The following is a 13807-nucleotide window of genomic DNA, read 5'->3' on the forward strand; positions in this document are numbered from 1 at the left end:
GTTTGTCTTTAGACGTTTACTTGCTGGGTACCGTGTGATTTGGTACTCACCCCTTGCTACTACAATTTTTTTTTGTAGGTTACTAGCCCGAACTTTGTGGTATCTCTCTTCTCCTTCTCTGAGATTTCTTGGAGATTTGTGAGGTAACTGTTTGTCGTCTCAGCGTACTTTCTTTCCCTTAGTTATAACCTCGTTCTATTCTAGAAACAAGTTCATTTGAGACTAGCGTTTCTTTTGAATCAATTGCAATACTTTAGAGACTTGTACACGTGACAACCAGATTTTAGGGGTGTTTTGAATTGATTCTCAATTTTCTGCATTTTTATTGTAATAGTTGAATTTTAGGCTGACTTGTCTTGGTGGGATAAGACGAGTGTCATCACGCTCATTTTGGATCGTGACAAAGTGACTCTTTAAAAGTAGTTTTATTAATTTGTCAAAACACCTCCTTTCTTTTTAAAAAAATAAAATAAAATTGCTTTTATTTATTTTCAAAATAAATGTTTTTGAAACTTCCAACAATAATGCCAAATAAACTCTAAATTTCAACCAAATATGTAGGGGACTTTAGACAAAGTTACTCAGTTTAGCTTATACGATTAAAATTCAAATAAAATTAAATTTAGTACAATCATTTGTAATTTCAAACTTTAAACATGCATATTTAAATTTATTTTAAAATGAACAATTTTTTTATTTTTTTGATTTTCCCTATCATGAATATAACTTAAATGTTTGATTTTAAAATCGAGCATCATAGTATTTCGGCTAAATAAGGGGATCTAACAATTCTCCTTTACTCTCTTTTTATTTTTCCAAGTTTTTACTTAGATTAAGGATATATAATATAATTAATGGATAAAATTTAATTGACTAAAGCAAGATCTTACTGTGATTTGAATATAATATTCAATATATTTACATCTAAAATTACAGTAATTCCACAATTATAATTAAATATTATCTTGTTCATAAATACATCTGTGTTAAAACTTAAAATCCCATCTCTTCCAAATTCTTTATTCCTAAATCCTATGTCATAAACTCATGATTGTCTTCCATTTTTATTTTCTTGAATTGATAACTTAGGAAAAAGTTTTATAAAAGTAAGGTACTAGTCAATTAAATAATACTTAAATTTAATCACATTTATTACTGTGAATTTTTACTTATATCATGTCTCCTCATTTCTTGTAAAAAGAATTAAACATATACATTTAGTATATAAATTCCTTAACTTAGGAATTAGTATCATATAATGTGCCAATATTTGCTTTTGAATAATATATAATCCCTGTCACCTTTTCTATGTGATTTTAATTATTTTTTTTTAATTACATAATCATCAATAATCAATAAATTAATATTTTATAACAATTAATATATCTACTAGTTTATTATTGATAAATTAAATCGAATCGAACCGAACTGAACGAACAAAGGCCATTGAAAATAAGGAAGAGCCAAGTGTAATTTGGTTTGAAATAGTTGTCAAATAGTGACTCCACGATGTCCACCACAGACAAGAGAATCAAAATCTGAAGCAGTGGAGCCAGCTAACCATGTGAATATTACAGTACATGTTGTTCTCTTTTTTAATTTACATTTTCACACCCACCGCTATTTGTCTCCTCAGCCGCATCGACACTAAAGTTCAAATCTTTTTCTTAGTTCTTGAAAAGCATATGCCAGTTCTTGTTTTTTTGTTACATTAACAGGGGTTTTTGTTGTTTTTGTTGATGTTCAGATCTGTTCTGCATTTTCATTGTTTGTAGTTTGTTTGTAATAAAGATTCAATCTTTACAGAATGGGGGATTCAAAAAAGTATATAACAGCTGAGGAGTTAAAGAGGCATAACAAGAGAGAGGATGTATGGATCTCTGTTCAGGGGAAAGTTTACAATGTGACTGATTGGATTAAGCAACACCCTGGTGGGGATATCCCTATACTTAATCTTGCTGGACAAGAAGCAACTGATGCATTCATTGCTTTTCATCCAGGTACTGCTTGGAAACATCTTGATAACTTCTTTACTGGTTATTATTTACAAGATTATGAGGTTTCTGAGGTATCAAAGGATTATAGAAAGCTTTGTGTTGACTTTGCTAAAGCTGGATTGTTTGAAAAAAAAGGTCATGGGGTTATGTATTCATTCTGTTTTATTGGGTTTTTGCTTTGCTTGACTTTTTATGGTGTACTTTTTAGTAATAGTTTCTTGATTCATATGCTTTCTGGAGCGTTGTTGGGGTTAACTTGGATGCAGATATCTTATTTGGGTCATGATTCTGGTCATTACGTGATAATGACAACAAAGGGGTTCAACAAAATGATTCAGATTATGTCTGGGAATTGTCTTACTGGGATTAGTATTGCTTGGTGGAAATGGACTCATAATGCTCATCATGTGGCTTGTAATAGCTTGGATTATGATCCTGATCTTCAGCACTTGCCAGTTTTTGCTGTATCTTCAAGTCTGTTTAAGTCATTGAATTCTACTTTCTATGGAAGAGAGCTAACGTTTGATTCCCTCGCGAAATTCTTTGTCAGCTATCAACATTTTACTTTCTATCCAATCATATGTGTTTCCAGGGTGAATCTATTTATTCAGACATTGTTGCTGTTGTTCTCAAAAAGAAAAGTACCTGATAGATTTTTGAACATATTGGGGATCATGGTTTTCTGGACTTGGTTTCCGCTTCTTGTTCTCTCCTTGCCTAATTGGACAGAGAGGGTGCTGTTTGTTCTCACAAGCTTTGCTGTGACCGGGATTCAACACGTTCAATTCTGTCTGAACCATTTTGCTGCCGATGTTTACGTTGGACAGCCCAAGGGGAATGATTGGTTTGAGAAACAAACAGCTGGGACTATTGACATTGCTTGTTCTCCTCAGATGGATTGGTTCTTTGGAGGATTGCAGTTCCAGCTTGAGCATCATCTGTTTCCAAGGCTACCAAGGTGCCACTTAAGGAATATTTCTCCTATCGTGCAGGAGCTATGCAAAAAGCACAATTTGTCCTACAGAAGTTTGTCCTTCTTTGAGGCCAATAGGTGGACAATAAGGACACTCAGGACTGCGGCAATGCAGGCCAGGGGTCTGATCTGGGATGCTGTTAACACTCATGGCTAGTATAATTTTTTTGATTCTGCAAAATGTTGAAGCTTTTCGTAATCTGTTTATTGTCATTATAATTGAATAATTTCTAATTTTAGTTTGTGTTGCTGGATTGGAACAGAGAGACAATGTTTATGCTGTCTCAGCCGCTTGCACAATTCGGAATTTTGTTTAGGAACATGCTTAAAACTGCTTCAGCATTCCATTAATGATTATGACTATGTGCATACATTTTTCTTTGATAGGGAGATGATAAATATTAGTTAATATCTATGTATTTATATAACCTCTTTATGTTAATTGTTGCATCTCATGTTTTGCCTAGTTAGTTTAGTCAGGTTTCCTTTGGTCAAGGGGTGAGGCTGCTGGTAATAGCATCAGTGATTTGGGAGAAAATATATGCAAGACCAAATTGGTGCGATGGTTGCACTTTTGGTTATATCTTTTTTTTTTTTTTGCTGACAAGGGAAACCCGCAGCCGCTACCCTTTGAGTGCGCAAAACCCCTCCTCCTATGCAATAGCTTGCAAACCACATAGGAGAGGTAATTTGCACTAGGCAAGCCTGGTGCAACGAGCTCGACCTAGAAGGCAAACCCCTTGCTTTCGCTGGCAAGGGATTGCACTTTTGGTTATATCTTTAATCCCAATATCTGCTTCTTATTTCTCTTGTTCTCCTGGTATGTGTTTAATCTCTTAATTGCTAGCTGTTGCATTCTATGAGTAGATTGGTATGAGTTAATATCATTATAGTGCACATTCTTTGGACCATAACATGATGCCTCATTTCGAACTGGAGTAAACATTTCTTGCATGCATCTCCCTGGAAGAATTATATCCAGTTTGATCATCACTGTTCTTTAGACCATAGCATGATGCCTCCTTATTATTGCTTAGTACTTGTGAAGCTGAGTCTCTTACATGTAACTAAGCAACTCTGATGCATCTAGAAGCACAGAAATTTTTCTTAGAAGGAATAGATATGAATGCCATTGCTTGCAAGAATCTTAGAGATTGACAGAAATTCTTATAAGTGTATGCTGTAGAATAGTGTCCAGGGTTATTAAAGGCACCCCCAACCGAAGCATTGCAGGGCTAGCTGCATTTGAAGTAAGATCTTCTTGTCTTTCTATATATGGCAAAGATACCTGCAAGACCAAAACCTTATTATTAGTTTGTCCGTCTCTTAAACCGACTCTCCAGGGTTCATGCAGGGTGGAGGGGGTGGGGTGAGGACCATTTTCCTCACAAGAAATTGTGGCCTAGATAAGTTGAGACTTGTCTGAGTGACATTTGAAGAACCAGGGGATGGTACTCCTCCATTCAATGTCATTTACTTCACTTCTTGGCAAGCCATTTAATGTCATTAACTTCACTTCTTGGCAAGATTTTAGTTGAGAAGCTGAGTCTTGTTGCCTGTCCAAGAGGGTGTCCTTTGCTGGAAAATTAAATTGTTGAAATAGCTCAACCGCTTTTTACGTATATATGCTATATGTTGAATCCTCTTTAGTTTTTCAGCGCCTGCTGCTTTATATTTTGACTTTTCTTAGTGAAAATCTTGGCTCCGTTAGTGCATCCATTTGGGACTGAATGGATCATAAAGTTGTTTCTTGCTGCTGTTGCTATGCATATATTCTTGATGATTAGATGTCTTGAGGGGCTAGATTTGTCTAAGTAGTGTCGTTTTAGTTGCTGGATAGAGTTATGCAAATGTTAGTTATATAAAGATTAATTATGAAAAAATTAGTAGTAATATAGAGATTAGTCTGGCAAAAATCAAATTAGTTATGTGGAAATTAATTACATAGAGAATCGTGAAAAAGAGATTGGTTATATATGAAATGCAAGATCTCTATATAAAATGATAGGTTTGATTATTAGTTATTCGATCTTCTATTCTACACAAAATGATACATCTATATTTGGAAAAACATGAACCCAACATTTTTATATGGAAAAGAAAAAAATAATTATGAAGACAACCAAACAAGCACTTGTTTCTTTGGGGTGCGTGGGGCCAGAAAATGACTTTGTTTTGTGAAATTAGTAAAGCTCATTATGTACTCATTGTAGAATATGTAATTGTTTTTGCCTTTTTATTACTAAGGTTTTGAAAATTTTCAAATTTGTTTTGGTAGAAACATTATTTTATTTATAAAATTTAGGAAATTAGAGAAATTTTGGTGCCAAATGCCTAAAACCTAAAAGTACGAAATGAAAAAAAAAAGAAAAGAAAAATCTAGCTTAGAATGTTTGTGTAGAGAAGTTTTTGAATGGAAAAAATCCTTGATAGAAAATATTTCCCTCTAATGAAGCCTTAATGCGAATTTGAAACAGTCAAATTTTAATGTGTATACCGGACACCATATGAGAAAACAAGAAAAAAAGTAGTTGAATGCATATCTAGAGTTGAAGTGAGAAATTGCGACAACAACATATCTAAGGTGTGATTCCATTGGGTAAGATTTGAAGAGGGTAATGTGTACGTAATTTACCCTTACAAGCCAAGGTAGATAGTTTGTTATTTATTGAACCTCGGTTCAATTAAAAACAATACAAAACAGTTTGAAAGAAGAAGTAATGAAAGTGAAGACGTTAAGACATAATAAATACTAAAGAAAGTGTTGCAACACAAACTAAAAATGGAATAACTTTATTACAAAATAAATACGATAATCGAAATGTTAGAAACAATCAATACTAACAAAAATATAATAAAAGGAAACTTTTAGAGTGATAATACGAATACTAGTATGAATGTCTAACCAAGACAATCTTCAACCGCCTAACTAACACTCTACCCTAATTTGTGTTTGTAGACATTGAAATTTTGTGGGACTCTACAAGATGCGTTCAATTCGAGTTGGACTCTACAAATTGTGTCCAACTCAGATTAGGATTCTTGGAGGCTACTCAATCATAAATCCTAGTTTATGCCTATATAAATGGTAGTAAATTCCCTTAAAAGGCATCTTGGAAATTCCATAAAGAGATCAAGATCTCGAATAATCCGCAAATTGGTAGATTATTCATAGGGAGGTCAAATCTGAATCATCCTAGTTCAAGAAATACGCCACTAACGGCCCTTGAATCATGGATAAATCTTAAATGAGTAGAATCAAGAGAGGAACATAATTGTACCCGCTATCTTGATGAATAAAATCATGTTTCTTTATATTTTATTTGTATGATTTATTCATTTTTCATATGTTTAAAATTTGTTGCAAACAAATTGGCACGCCCAGTGGGACCAAATTTGCCCTTCATCTCTTTTCACTTAAATCAAATTTGAAAATCTGAAGCTGCAAAAGTGGAAGAATGAGTACTTTAAGCCACGTCTTTGAGTTTCATCAAGTCTACACTCCGTCAAACCTTGAAGCAGGGGGCATTTGTAGACATTGAAATTTTGTGGGACTCTACAAGATGCGTTCAATTCGAGTTAGGACTCTACAAATTGTGTTCAACTCAGATAAGGGTTCTTGGAGGCTACTCAACCCTAAGTCCTAGTTTATGTCTATATAAAGGATAGTAAATTTCCTTAAAAGACATCTCGGAAATTCCATAAAGAGATCAAGATCTCGAATAATCCGCAAATTGGTGGATTATTCATAGAGAGGTCAAATCTGAATCATCCTAGTTAGAGAAATACGCCACTAACGGTCCTCGAATCATGGATAAATCTTAGGAGAGTAACAGAATTGTACCCGCTATCTTGATGAATAAAATCACATTTCTTCATATTTTATTTGTATGATTTATTCAGTTTCCATATGTTTAAAATTTGTTGCAAACAAATTGGCACGCCCAGTGGGACCAAATTTGCCCTTCATTTCTTCTCTCTTAAATCAAATCTGAAAATCTGAAGCTGCAAAGGTGGAAGAATGAGTACTTCAAGCCATGTCTTTGAGTTCATCAAGTCTACACTCCGTCAAACCTTGAAGCAGGGGGCATTTGTAGACATTGAAATTTGTGAAACTCTACAAGAAGCGTTCAATTCGAGTTGGGACCTATAAATTGTGTTCAACTCAGATAAGGATTCTTAGAGGCTACTCAATCCTAAATCCTAGTTTATGTCTATATAAACGGTAGTAAATTTCCTTAAAAGGCATCTCGAAAATTTCATAAAGAGATTAAGATCTCGAAGAATCCACAAATTGGTGGATTATTCATAGAGAGGTCAAATCTGAATCATCCTAGTTCGAGAAATACGCCACTAACGGCCCTCGAATCATGGATAAATCTTAGGAGAGTAGAATCAAGGGAGAAACAGAATTGAACCCGCTATCTTGATGAATAAAATCATGTTTCTTCATATTTTCTTTGTCTGATTTATTCTTTTTTCATATGTTTAAAATTTGTTGCAAACAGTGTCCTCCATAGACTTTTCACCAAGATCATGCCCTCAGTAAGCTAAAACTATGTCATGTCATGTCTCAACACCTCTCCCAAATATTCCATCGGCCTACCTCTGCCTCTATGGTCCATCACCTTCGCGTTGGTGAATTCATGCATCTCCTTCACATGACCAAACTATTTAAGTCTTGCTTCTCGTGTCTTATTTCCCAGCGATGCCACTTTGTTATGAACATTTTTTTTTCTAATTTTATTTCTCCTAGTATTTCCACACATCCATCTCAACAGACTCTTCTTTGCAATTTTCAATAGTCATGAATTTAAAATCAATCGATTATAACCAAATATGATATATTTATCTCTATGTGTATAAATGTTTACATAATTTGAGTCGAAAATAATAATTTTAATGGGCCAATTTAATAGAACTTTCCCTAATAAATCCAAGTCTAAAACAGAGGGAAAAAGAAGATGACATATTTTTATAGTCCATATAATAAGGTTTTTCTATTAAATTAGCAATTCTTTGTCGTCATGAAATTTTCAACGTGGTTGTATATACAATATATATTATATTTCAATTCAAACCAAATTAGGAAAAAACAATTATTGCTATCAAATGACCTATAATTTCAATATTAGTAATAATGAGAAATATTTAATTACAGATCATGTCAAAGTATCCAAAATGATAACGTAGGGTGATAGATCAATAACCTCATATAGCAGTCTTACAATAAGTGTGACGTTAGTAAATTACAAAAACTTTTATTCAGGCAAGAAGAGAACCTTGATATTAAATCTGTGTCCTTATCAATATTTGGACACGTAAAATAAAGCGTAATCGCGGATTCTGAATTTCGGAGGTTCGAAAAATAAAAATATAAATGTGTAAAATAGAATGCAAAGTAATATATAACCCTAGGGTTATACATGATTGGGTTGGTTCGGATTATTCAAATATCAAACCAAAATTTTCGTTTAAAAATTTTAAATTTATAAATCAAACCAAACTAATAAAATTTGGATTTTTTCGGATTTTTCAACCTCGAATTGGTTTGGATTTTTTAAATACCAAACCAAACCATTATGTCGAATTTTTAAATTTTATAAATCAAACCAAACTAATAAACTTCGGATTTTTCTAGATTTTTGGATTTTTTCGGTAAAGCTTGCATACAAACAACATATTATTGACTTGTGCTCCAAATATTTCTTTAGCCCAAACAAAATAGAATTATCTTAGGTGTTTGTTAGAAAAAATACCACAAAATATGAGAAGAATATTGATGACAAAAAGATATTCAATAAAAAAATAATAATGAATTCATCATATAAAATAAATATTGTAAAGTTATAGTGAAAATAATCATAATTTAAAAGTACTAAATCATGCTAAAATAAGTTTAATAAGCTTAGTTACATTACTAAATATTTAAGGAAAATTAAAATTAGATTATGTATTTTAATTGTCTAAACCAATATGAAACTAAAGAACAATATTCAATATTATTGTCATTCTTAGTTTGAATTGATTTTCTGTGTGCATTAGTATTAGTTTGATTTTGATTTAAGTTTTATTATAATTATCAACATTTATGAACTATAATCTTTATTGGACCATTCCGAATTTTAAGTTCTAAACTAGAAATAATATATCAAAAGACAAAAACTATGAAATAGTATAAGAAATGTTTTAAAATTTATGTATAAAATAAAGTTTTAAAATTACATATATAATGTCGGGTTGGTTTGGTCTCGAGTTTGTTTTTTTAGTTAAAACTAAACCAACCCAAATATAGTCGGGTATTTTTGTCCAATACCAAACCAAGTCAAACCAAACCACCAGTCGAGTTTTTTTCAATTTGACTCGATTTACGATTTGGTTTGATTTTTTATTCGATATTGTACACCCCTATATAATACTAAGAAAGAATTAAATTTAAAAAAAATTAGGCAACTTGTGCACTCAGTAGGAATCAAACTTACAAATTGGGAATAATAATCACGGACCAAGTTGCACAATTCAGTACCACCGAGTTTTCTCTGCCATTTGATTTAGGTGGTTCAAAAATAATATACATATAAAAAGAACCCTATATCTACATAATAACGGTAAAGGAATTAAACAAATGTATAAATGTGCCTTAACCATGATTAGTTAAAACTGTAATTATACACTTTCTAGTTAGTTATGCAGATAGCTGAGTTAATTGATCATGTTAGCTTCTCGAATCAAGTACAGTTAGTTACAATTTTGTTAGAGCTGAGTCAGTTAGAAATATTGTATATAAGTGGTCCCACTGTATAGAATGATGTAATCAAGGAAGCAGAATACATTCTTTTCTCATGATTATTTTTCCAGTGTTCTTAGCTATATTTCAGTGTTCTTAGCTTATGTACAGTTCAAACAACAATTCATTAAAGTCTTCATGGTATACGAGCAAGGATCGATCATGGTTTCCATCTATTCAACAATCTCTGTTTAATTTTCAGCTTGAATCTGTTCACTTCCTCATGCCTTCATTGATAATTTTGAAGCAGTTGCAGGAACTCTCAGTTGATTTCATCCATGGCAATTCCCCCGATCAATCATTTACATCCTCTCTACCTACATCCATTAGATGCACATGGTTCTCTTAATGTCGGGATCATGCTCACTGGAACTGCGATGCGATTGACCGTGCTTGGGAAGAACAAAGTAGACTTCATCGACGGATCAATGATGAGGGATCAGTTTTCATGAAATTTAGATCGACTTTGGCACAGATGCAATGCGATAGTCGTCTCATGGATTCTCTGCAATGTAAGTAAAGATTTGCATAGTGGAGTTCTTTTCTGTTCAGATTCGCAATTGATCTAGGCAGATTTTAAGGAGAGATTTAACAAGGTTAACAGTTGTAGGATTTGGGAGAAAATATATGCAAGACCAAATTGGTGCGATGGTTGCGCTTTTGGTTATATCTTTTTTTTTTGCTGACAAGGGAAATCCGCAGCCGCTACCCTTTGGGTGCGCACAGGGTAAAACATCCTTCTATGCAATAGCTCGCAAACCACATAGGAGAGGTAACCTGCACCAGGCAAGCCTGGTGCAACGAGCTCGACCCAAAAGGCAAACCCCTTGCTTTCGCTGGCAAGGGGTTGCACTTTTGGTTATATCTATAATCCCAATATCTGCTTCTTTTTTCTCTTGTTCTCCTGGTATGTGTTTAATCTCTTAATTGCTAGCTGTTGCATTCTATGAAGTAGATTGGTATGAGTTAATGTCATTATATTGCGGAAATAATTGTATCTTAGAGACTCATTCCGAGTATGCACATTCTTTGGACCATAACATGATGCCTCCTTTAGAACTGGAGTAACATTTCTTGCATGCATCTCCCTGGAAGAATTATATCCAGTTTGATCATCACTGTTCTTTAGACCATAGCATGATGCCTCCTTATTATTGCTTAGTACTTGTGAAGCTGAGTCTCTTACATGTAACTAAGCAACTCTGATGCATCTAGAAGCACAGAAAAATTTTTCTTAGAAGGAATAGATATGAATGCCATTGCTTGCAAGAATCTTAGAGATTGACAGAAATTCTTAGAAGTTTATGCTGTAGAATAGTGTCCAGGGTTATTAAAGGCACCCCCAACCGAAGCATTGCAGGGCTAGCTGCATTTGAAGTAAGATCTTCTTGTCTTTCTATATATGGCAAAGATACCTGCAAGACCAAAACCTTATTATTAGTTTGTCCGTCTCTTAAACCGACTCTCCAGGGTTCATGCAGGGTGGAGGGGGTGGGGTGAGGACCATTTTCCTCACAAGAAATTGTGGCCTAGATAAGTTGAGACTTGTCTGAGTGACATTTGAAGAACCAGGGGATGGTACTCCTCCATTCAATGTCATTTACTTCACTTCTTGGCAAGCCATTTAATGTCATTAACTTCACTTCTTGGCAAGATTTTAGTTGAGAAGCTGAGTCTTGTTGCCTGTCCAAGAGGGTGTCCTTTGCTGGAAAATTAAATTGTTGAAATAGCTCAACTGCTTTTTACGTATATATGCTATATGTTGAATCCTCTTTAGTTTTTTCAGCGCCTACTGCTTTATATTTTGACTTTTGTTAGTGAAAATCTTGGCTCGGCTCCGTGTAGTGCATCCATTTGGGACTGAATGGTTCACAAAGTTGTTTTTGGTCTTAATTATGTAGTCAGAAGTGCTAGTGACTATCATTTAGCATTAGCCAAATCTGTAACATGTCTACTTTGCTGCTGTTGCTATGCATATATTCTTGATGATTAGATGTCTTGAGGGGCTAGATTTGTCTAAGTAGTGTCGTTTTAGTTGCTGGTTAGAGTTATGCAAATATTAGTTATATAAAGATTAATTATGAAAAAATTAGTAGTAATATAGAGATTAGTCTGGCAAAAATCAAATTAGTTATGTGGAAATTAATTACATAGAGAATCGTGAAAAAGAGATTATTTATATATGAAATGTAAGATCTCTGTATAAAATGATAAGTTTTCCTATTAGTTATTCGATCTTCTATTCTACGCAAAATGATACATCTATATTTGGAAAAACATGAACCCAACATTTTTATATGGAAAAGAAAAAAATAATTATGAAGACAACCAAACAAGCACTTGTTTCTTTGGGGTGCGTGGGGCCAGAAAATGACTTTGTTTTGTGAAATTAGTAAAGCTCATTATGTACTCATTGTAGAATATGTAATTGTTTTTGCCTTTTTATTACTAAGGTTTTGAAAATTTTCAAATTTGTTTTGGTAGAAACATTATTTTATTTATAAAATTTAGGAAATTAGAGAAATTTTGGTGCCAAATGCCTAAAACCTAAAAGTACGAAATGAAAAAAAAAAGAAAAGAAAAATCTAGCTTAGAATGTTTGTGTAGAGAAGTTTTTGAATGGAAAAAATCCTTGATAGAAAATATTTCCCTCTAATGAAGCCTTAATGCGAATTTGAAACAGTCAAATTTTAATGTGTATACCGGACACCATATGAGAAAACAAGAAAAAAAGTAGTTGAATGCATATCTAGAGTTGAAGTGAGAAATTGCGACAACAACATATCTAAGGTGTGATTCCATTGGGTAAGATTTGAAGAGGGTAATGTGTACGTAATTTACCCTTACAAGCCAAGGTAGATAGTTTGTTATTTATTGAACCTCGGTTCAATTAAAAACAATACAAAACAGTTTGAAAGAAGAAGTAATGAAAGTGAAGACGTTAAGACATAATAAATACTAAAGAAAGTGTTGCAACACAAACTAAAAATGGAATAACTTTATTACAAAATAAATACGATAATCGAAATGTTAGAAACAATCAATACTAACAAAAATATAATAAAAGGAAACTTTTAGAGTGATAATACGAATACTAGTATGAATGTCTAACCAAGACAATCTTCAACCGCCTAACTAACACTCTACCCTAATTTGTGTTTGTAGACATTGAAATTTTGTGGGACTCTACAAGATGCGTTCAATTCGAGTTGGACTCTACAAATTGTGTCCAACTCAGATTAGGATTCTTGGAGGCTACTCAATCATAAATCCTAGTTTATGCCTATATAAATGGTAGTAAATTCCCTTAAAAGGCATCTTGGAAATTCCATAAAGAGATCAAGATCTCGAATAATCCGCAAATTGGTAGATTATTCATAGGGAGGTCAAATCTGAATCATCCTAGTTCAAGAAATACGCCACTAACGGCCCTTGAATCATGGATAAATCTTAAATGAGTAGAATCAAGAGAGGAACATAATTGTACCCGCTATCTTGATGAATAAAATCATGTTTCTTTATATTTTATTTGTATGATTTATTCATTTTTCATATGTTTAAAATTTGTTGCAAACAAATTGGCACGCCCAGTGGGACCAAATTTGCCCTTCATCTCTTTTCACTTAAATCAAATTTGAAAATCTGAAGCTGCAAAAGTGGAAGAATGAGTACTTTAAGCCACGTCTTTGAGTTTCATCAAGTCTACACTCCGTCAAACCTTGAAGCAGGGGGCATTTGTAGACATTGAAATTTTGTGGGACTCTACAAGATGCGTTCAATTCGAGTTAGGACTCTACAAATTGTGTTCAACTCAGATAAGGGTTCTTGGAGGCTACTCAACCCTAAGTCCTAGTTTATGTCTATATAAAGGATAGTAAATTTCCTTAAAAGACATCTCGGAAATTCCATAAAGAGATCAAGATCTCGAATAATCCGCAAATTGGTGGATTATTCATAGAGAGGTCAAATCTGAATCATCCTAGTTAGAGAAATACGCCACTAACGGTCCTCGAATCATGGATAAATCTTAGGAGAGTAACAGAATTGTAC

General features: G+C 33.4%; 1 protein-coding gene and 1 long non-coding RNA gene across 4 annotated transcripts; both read left to right on the plus strand.

The window, feature by feature from the left end:
- Nucleotides 1–1452: 1452 nt before the first annotated feature.
- On the plus strand, nt 1453–3354 carry LOC107002543 (delta(8)-fatty-acid desaturase-like). Of its 3 annotated transcripts, none has more exons than XM_027912428.1 (2): nt 1453–1582; nt 1807–3354. In XM_027912428.1, exon 2 carries the CDS (start codon nt 1808–1810, stop codon nt 3125–3127), a length of 1320 nt encoding a protein of 439 aa, XP_027768229.1. In that variant the 5' UTR covers nt 1453–1582; nt 1807; the 3' UTR covers nt 3128–3354. The 3 variants fall into 3 exon arrangements, with proteins under 3 accessions (XP_027768229.1, XP_027768231.1, XP_027768230.1); XM_027912430.1 differs by having other exon boundaries at nt 1459–1564; XM_027912429.1 differs by having other exon boundaries at nt 1559–1576.
- Nucleotides 3355–9566: 6212 nt separating this feature from the next.
- LOC114074370 lies at nt 9567–12462 on the plus strand. Its single transcript, XR_003574738.1, has 2 exons — nt 9567–9922; nt 10008–12462. It is a non-coding gene; the product is annotated as an uncharacterized LOC114074370 (long non-coding RNA).
- The last annotated feature ends 1345 nt before the right edge of the window (nt 12463–13807 follow it).

This window comes from Solanum pennellii, chromosome 10, assembly GCF_001406875.1.
Source record: "Solanum pennellii chromosome 10, SPENNV200".
Taxonomy (NCBI): domain Eukaryota; kingdom Viridiplantae; phylum Streptophyta; class Magnoliopsida; order Solanales; family Solanaceae; genus Solanum; species Solanum pennellii.

Coding starts and splice junctions, on each gene's coding strand:
- LOC107002543 (XM_027912428.1), top strand. CDS start 1,808: ATGGGGGATTCAAAAAAGTATATAACAGCTGAGGAGTTAAAGAGGCAT.